Raw genomic sequence first — 7,966 nt, 5'->3', positions numbered from 1 at the left:
CTCTGCACCTGTGCGTCGACGTCCGCTGATGAGTGTGACCATTGAACTCTTCGGCAACGGAGAGACCGGCAGTCGCAATGCTCCGTTTTAGCTCCTGGAGGTCGTTCCCAGTGCTGACTGGGTAGTCTGTTCTGGTGTTTAAGGTCACGGTTATATGTCTCAAGCTGAACAGATTTCAGAAGCTTTTCCGGGGGGCAGGGGGGGACTGGAGGGTTGGTGGGGAGGGGCGGGGGGGGGGGGGGGCCTGGAGGAGACTGGGGTGTTGTTGTTTGTTTTTGCCTTACGATTGCCAGCTAGGTTGCTGACATGGACAATAACCGGTGGTCAGTTTGCCTTGTGCTTGAGCTTCGAGGGCAGAGTTTATTAGAGCTGCATGGAATGTCAGAGGATAACATGGGTTGCTGCCGTGTCTGGCACTGAACCCAGTTCATGGATTTTTTGTCCACAGCTGTGAAGCACGGACAGTGTGTATATTGCTTATGTGGTGAGTCTTGAATCACCAGTAGGTGTGACAAGACATTAGAATTCCTTCCTGAGTCTCTCTTCTTCCATGTGTGCATCTGTGTCAACTGCTGTATTTTTAAAGCCTTTGAATGCTACACATTTTCCACTGTTCTTGTGGAGCTCTGTCTCATAAAATGTGCCAGGGATGGCAGATTAAGTTGTCACCACACTGTCACATACTGTTTTACACAAACACTGACTTCAGCAAAGAGTGTTTTGTCACTGTTTGGGGTCATTGTTATTTGGGTCAGCGCAATGTGGATGTAAACGTTTACAGTTGACTTACTGATTGGAGCAGATATTTTCTGCTTTTCCTAGTTTAAGAAGTTATCCACATTTGCAGGGTAGGTGAGCGTACCATGACCTCAAGCTTTATACTCTGTGCATGGGCCGTGTCACAAAGTTGTGTCTTAATCAAATCACTTGCTCACAGTGCGCTTGTTTCCTGTCTTACCAGAATCCTTTTTTTTTTTTTTTTTTTTTTTTTTTATCTTGTACTGCATGACAAAAAGCAGCAAACCACTGATCTCTTTTTGTTTTTGTTTTATCAAACATAGTGTTGTTGTTTTTTTAACTACCACACAGCACCACAACTGTCTTACACATGCTCAGTTTTGCACAGCTGTGATAAACTGAAATCTTGGGAGGGTGAGGGGGGTTTGTGTGTGTGTTTGTGTGTTTTTTTCTTGGCCTTTTTCTTCACGCCAAAAAGTGCATTTGTAAATGTTTTCTTGGTTGATAATAACAACACTTTATGGAATGATTCATCGCTTGTAGCTGTTTGAGGTGTTTGATTGGCTAAGAGCGGACCGGCCAAGACAGGTTGTCTTTTTACTGTTAGCCACGCGAAACTTGGCCAAGCAGAGCAAACCAATAGGCCTAGTTTGCATCAGTTTGACATGGTAAGTATAAGTATCACCAAACGTGAAGTATAATACAAACTCCTCTTTTTTGTTTAAAATTGCTGATGTTCAGGAGTTTTATTCACACATAGATAGCTCATGCTTTTTAAAATGTGTAAAGTGTGATTCTTCTCTGTTTTTCCTAGGTTTTTTGTCTTGTTTTTTTGTTTTGGGGTGGGGTTTTTTTTGTTTGTTGTTGTTGGTTTTTTGTTGGTTTTTTTTGGGGGGGGGTTGTTTTGGTTTTTTTTGCTTGTTTTTTGTTGTTTTTGTGTTTTGGAACATGCATTGTTATTTGGTTTCATCATTTTCGTACAGCATCTAGGTGTGAAAGTTTTGGCCAGTCGTCTTGATCATGGGAAAAGTGGCTTTCATTCATCATCATGCAGTTTGATCACACGGTGACATTGATGTGTTCGCACATAATGTAAATGTGCATGTACTTAAATGTACATATTGATGGTGCCTAAAACTTCTTTTTTTTTCATGAAATGAACATGTCTTTGAACTCTTTGGCCAATGAGCACATTCAGGTAGTTTGTTATTACAGGGTCTTCTCCATCTCTGTAACGCTATTCTTTCTCCTTTTTTTTTTTTTTTCTTTCTTTTCAACTTCCTCAACACTTTCAGATTTTTTTTCCTTTACTAACACATGCCCATCCCATGCCTGCCTTTTCCATTCAGCAAAACAACCGTTCCCTCACTGTCACAACATATATAGTCTTCAAAGTTCCCTTTAACTCTTTTGCTGCCAAGTATCAGGGTGAAAAACACTCCCCAGAACCCCAAATGTTTTTGACGCAGAACTCTCAGTCACATGATTGAGTTTGTGTCAAAACAACACAGTGGACTTGCCAGCTTGCTCAGGAAAGTTGGCTGCACACGGACACACGCACACACACACACACACACACACACACACACACACAACACACACACACTAACACACACACACTAGCACACTAACACTAACGCACAAACACACACACACACGCATGCATGCACACACACACGCACACACGCATGCTCACTCACATTAACATACATGTTCACACTCGAGACACACACCACCACAAGATAGATTTTATTTGGCATCAACATTGTTCAGAGTTAGGACACAAGACAGTGGTATGTTGTCTGTAGACAGGAACAGAATTTCAGTGTTCAACATGTGCATCAAAGAAAAAAAAAAGGGGGGTGCGGGGGGGCATTACACATTGTTGAAAGAAAAAAACAACAACTTAAAACACTTAGAATACTGTTGTACTGACTTTATCATTATGGCCTGTATTTTGATGCAATGATGCTACTGCTTGCATGTTTTTTTGCCACAGGTACTTTGGATAAGAATTACACAATATGATGATAACCCATATAAAAAGAAGGATGAAGGTGTTCTATATATGCTGTTGATTTTTCAGTGATGAAAGAATTCCACGAACAAATACAGTAATTGAATAAATGACCAGTATGATCGTTCCTCTCAGTGTGGACTGATAGCACATTGTAAATGGTGGGATCTGTGTGTTTTTGGTTTTTGTTTTGTTTTTCGCTCTTTTTGTTGTTTGGCTAATGTACTATGACTTTTATTGCATATTGCGTGTAGTATTTATATGGTTTGTTTTTGTTAACAGGCTTGCGGTGTTTGTTACAAGAAGAAACTGAGCGTGCATTGTTAATGAAAGTGTGCAGAGATACGTGGCTAGTCAGTTGTTATAGATGCTTTGAGAAGAAAAAAAAAAAAAAAAGAAGAATTTTTGTGTTTGAAGTGATCTTTGGCTTGTTTACATTTAATTTGTATAATCTTGTTGCTTTATGGTTTGGCTTATAAAAGCAGAATTGTTTACAACAAAGAGAGCTGTGTGCGATTTGTCATTTGCTCCTTTTTGCCCCGTTTAATTTGCTATCTTAACGTTTTGAAGTTTTAAGTGAAAAATTTAACAGGAATCTCTTTTTTCTTGATTTCTGCAACCTCTTCCCTCCAACCCCCACCCCCCCCCCCCCCCCCCCCCGAATCCTTACATCAAACAGTGCAGTTTTGTTTGTTTATTTGTGTTTATGCTATACATATGCATAGTAAGTCATCCCTTACTTTGTCAAGCTCTCAAGATGAGCAGAAAGGTGGGAGAAAAACAAAAAGTGGAAAATCATTTTGGGTGTTGAGGGGAGATGTCTTATACATGATTGTGCATTGACATCCATGGGTACGATTTCATGCACACCGTGAGACCAGTTTTAATAGGCATAAATTTTTTAAAAGATGCACATCTAGCTCCTATCAGGGACAATCTCATGCAAATCTGGACTAGTTTATGTGGAGAATTCCTAGATAAATGGAAATGACTGGTTGTTTTGACCCTTGTCTCAGACCAAGATCACAAAATAAAATAGAAAACACTACAAATATTCATGTTTATTACCCTAACACTATGTATCAGCAGAACATTTTTTTTTAATACAGATACAAATGAAGCTAATTTAAAAAAAGCAGCAGTGGAACAAACTTGAAAGCAGTACAGATAAACTTGAAATATAAATACAGCTGCAAACTGACTTGAGATACAAATGAAACATTGAGTGTTATCAACATTACCATTGCTTGCCAGGTTGAGATTTAGGCCACAGATGGAACATTCTGCTGGCACAGACAATAATATGTTGTAAAAACGTTTTTTACTGAACCAGTCACGTCGTGCCATTGTAAAATCCACTTTCTGCTTCATTGGTCCTTGTTACCAAAGATTGAAATTGATTGAAACAATCTTCAACCCAGTTCACCTTGGTTCAAGATGTTCAAAGTTCAGGATCTGGTTTGTTGTTTGTATGCTTATTCACCAGAATTTTTAGACTTCATTGAATTTGACAAAAGATGAAGGTCACAGTCTGAATTTTTAAAATGAATTCATTTCTAAAGAATTCATACACAGGTCCTTTTTTTTTTCTTACAATATTTGACATTGTGATAGAATGAAGGTCGATGTTACAGATACTCTGTGCATGTTAACATATTTACAATTATACAATGATTATGAACTTGGGGAAAGTGTAATCATAGCATGGCATGTGTACTTACTTATTTCAGGAAACCAGTAATTACAATTTCAGTATCTGAAACGAACATTGAATTGGAATCTCCGGCTGTGTGTACATTTCTTGTTTGGTTTTCCGCCTTGCTTGCCAAATGGAGTGAATCAAATACACATTTTTAGCATTTTCCTTATTTCTTTTTTTTTTTCTTTTTTTTAATTAACAGATATTGTGGCTGACAAAACAGCTTTCAGTACATTACACAGGCTTGTTCTCTGGCAATTATTGTTGTTCAAACTGCACCTGACTCCCTCCCCTTCCCTCTCCTCTTTCTTTTGAGAAAGAGATTGACTTAATATCAATTCAATTACCATTGATAAAGGACATCAGTGTTTTCTGAATCACTGCTGTGGATAGGTGTTTCCAGCTAATTGTATTGTAACTCTTTTTTTATCTGTACCATTCAGTATTTTTGTTTGTTTGTTTGTTTTTTGTTTTATTGAATATATTTTAGTTTCAGAATTGAGGAGAAGTAACTGGCAAAGATATTTTCTTCTGACCTGTGCTAAATGCTTGGTTACGTTTTACAGCAACCTTTATGTGAGATGAGTTTAGTGCTGGTGAGTCATGTTGGCATGCTGGGACCGTATCACCTCGAGGCAGGTGCAGTTCCTGGTCAGAATGGTTAGATCACTGAATTCATGCCTGAGTTTCCCAGATTTTGGCACACTAGCTTCATTAAGGGTTGAGGTTTTTCCAGCCTCCCAGGTGAACATATGTGCAGACCTGAACCCCTCTTCATGTATATGTGCACGCACAAGATCAAATACCCACATTTAATCCATGTCAACGTTTGGTGGCTTGTGGAAACAAAAACATATCCAGCATTCACACTCATGAAAACAGAACATAGCTGCCTACATGGCAGAATGAAAATGGTCATACATGTCAAAGAGCCCACTCATACTTGAGTGAGCATGGGAGTGGCAGCCCATAAACGCAGAAAAAGAAGTGTCACCATGAATTTTCTGGTCAAGAATCTTCTTCTTCTTCTTCTTCTTCTTCTTCTTCTGCGCTCACTCGTATGCACACAAGTGGGCTTTTACGTGTATGACCGTTTTTACCCCGCCATGTAGACAGCCATACTCCGTTTTCGGGGGTGTGCATGCTGGGTATGTTCTTGCTTCCATAACCCACCGAACGCTGACATGGATTACAGGATCTTTAACGTGCGTATTTGATCTTCTGCTTGCATATACACACGAAGGAGGTTCAGGCACTAGCAGGTCTGCACATATGTTGACCTGGGAGATCGTAAAAATCTCCACCCTTTACCCACCAGGCGCCGTCACCGTGATTCGAACCCGGGACCCTCAGATTGACTGTCCAACACTTTAACCACTCGGCTATTGCGCCCGTCAATAGTATTCCCAAACTTCTAGAAATGTCTTCTGTGCTCTTTTTGCCCCCAGCCTTTTCCTTTTCTTTTCGTCATCATCTCTTCCTTATTTTCTGTCTTGCTGGTCAATTCATGAATAATTTTTTTTCCAGAAATTCTTGAATTTTTTTGGTGGTCTATTTATGGACTTGGTAAGTGGGCACTCTTACTATGATTTTTTTTTTTTTTTTTTTTTTTTTTTTTTTGGCAAGGGTGGTGCAAGATGCCCATAGGCAATTTGGGTTCTCTATGCCTATTTTATATAATGCTGTTTATTATGTATAATTACATTTTTTGTTCTTTTTCTTGATCCTCTATATAAAAGAATTCACAGAATAGCCAGTGTCAAAAGACATGCCTATGTTATTGGGCAAGGTTTTATTTTTGTTTTGTTTTGCTTTTCTAAAAATACAAAAACTGAAATTTACTGTCACTGTTTCAGCAAATCATGCGACATCCATTTGAATCTTCCCCGCTTAAAGCATTTGATCTGATGTGTCAAGGAGGTGACAAAGCCCAGGAGACAGCTTTCCTGCCTGAATGTGCATTGTGTGTCTCTGCATGTGCAGATGTGTTCATGTCTTTAAGTACTTATTTTTGACCAGTAAACATCTTGAATGATTATGAATATGAAACTGTGTTGAAGAGTTATGCAAGTAAATGATCTGCTTTTGTTGTTTTGTTGTTGTTTTTTTATTTCATTTTGTGAATCATTTGTGTTGAAAATCACCACAGTTTGCTGGCTTTTGATTAAAAGTGGATAGTTACGCAAATTTGAACTTCAAAACTAAAGGTTAGAAACCCAAGTAAAATTTGTTAGCAAGCAGAAGTGTCTGTTTCTTGTTTGTTTGTGGGATTTTGGGTTTTAAAAAAAAAAAATTTTGTGATTATTTCTGTTTGCTTCCATGATTCCTTTCTATATTGAGTTTGGCAGTTTTGTCAGATAAGTTGCATTGATGCATAGATAATACGTAGGTAGTTTGCACCTTATCAGTATTAAATCTTGTTGTAGCTTTAGGCGAAATCACAGTTGTTTATGTACGTATTTGAGACATTTTATTGTTTGCTTTATTTCTTTGTATCCTTTGCCTGCTTGGTGCAACGAGACATAATTTCTTATCAACTTTGCCAAATATTTTGATTCCATGACGTTTTGGTTCAATTTTTTATAATGCATTTGTGCCTGTGTATGCGTGTGCACTCATAGCCATCTGTGGGCACACATTGAATTGATTCCATGACGCTTTTGTTCAATATTTACATAATGCTTTGTGCATGTGTGCGTGTATGCACTTGTGTCTATCTGAGGGCATTGTTGTTTTTTGCTTGTTAGAAATCATTCTTTTTTCTTTTCTTTTCTTTTTTAAATTAGAATGTGAAATTGGTGGGTAATTGAATTATAAGGGTAATTTTGAAATTTTGATTTCCTGTACAAAGTTTTTTGTTTGTTTTGTTGTTGTTGATTGTTGTTTTTGTTTTGTTGTTGTTGTTTGTTTGTTTGTTTGTGTTATTGTTTAAAATCAAGAGGAGACAAACCAGCACAGAAGGCAGAATTATAAATTTGTTTTCATATTCGTTTACAAACAAATACAAGGGAAATCAAAAAAGATTAATTTCATGCATCAGTTCTTTAAGAAACTGGGACTAGGTGACTTCTATCATGTCTAACTCATTTATGAGTTGGAGCAGTAGAAAATTATAAAAAGTGATTTTTTTAAAAAAACATTAAACATTTAATTAATCTGCATTTTTTTGGTGGTTGTTTTTGGGGAAGGAGGGTTGTTGTTTTTTGGGGTTTGTTTTTTTTTTTTTACAACACAGTTTGACTGACAAAAATTGCAGAAATACAGCCATGACCTAGAACTCTGTCAGTATAGTTGTTTGTTTGTTTGTTTTTTGGTGTGTTTGTAGTTGTTGTTGTTTTGTTTTTTGTTGTTTTAGAAGAAGAAAGTAACAAATGAGAAAAGAAAAACAAGCAGGAAAAAGGCAAAAGTTGAAACGACAATTGCCATTCACAAATTGTCATTGTTCTCAAAAATTCAGTTTGTTCAACAAAGTATGATTTTGCTTAACAGTTTTTGTGGATGTGTGTGGATCA

At 37.6% G+C, this 7,966-nt stretch overlaps 1 protein-coding gene across 2 annotated transcripts in view; it reads left to right on the top strand.

Moving 5' to 3' along the window:
• The window catches only part of LOC143280493 (protein phosphatase 1 regulatory subunit 42-like), a 22,357-nt gene extending 22,172 nt beyond the window's left edge, over nucleotides 1–185 (top strand). For both annotated transcript variants that reach the window (XM_076585153.1, XM_076585152.1), the window contains exon 9: nucleotides 1–185. This exon is cut by the window's left edge and continues 42 nt beyond it. In XM_076585153.1, the coding sequence (XP_076441268.1) occupies nucleotides 1–91 (91 nt within the window). In that variant the 3' untranslated portion in view covers nucleotides 92–185.
• Nucleotides 186–7,966: the final 7,781 nt, after the last annotated feature.

The sequence above is a fragment of the Babylonia areolata genome, chromosome 3 (genome assembly GCF_041734735.1).
Source record: "Babylonia areolata isolate BAREFJ2019XMU chromosome 3, ASM4173473v1, whole genome shotgun sequence".
NCBI lineage: Eukaryota > Metazoa > Mollusca > Gastropoda > Neogastropoda > Buccinidae > Babylonia > Babylonia areolata.
The sequence above is the reverse complement of the archived record's forward strand: the minus strand, read 5'-3'. Positions and strand labels throughout refer to the sequence as shown.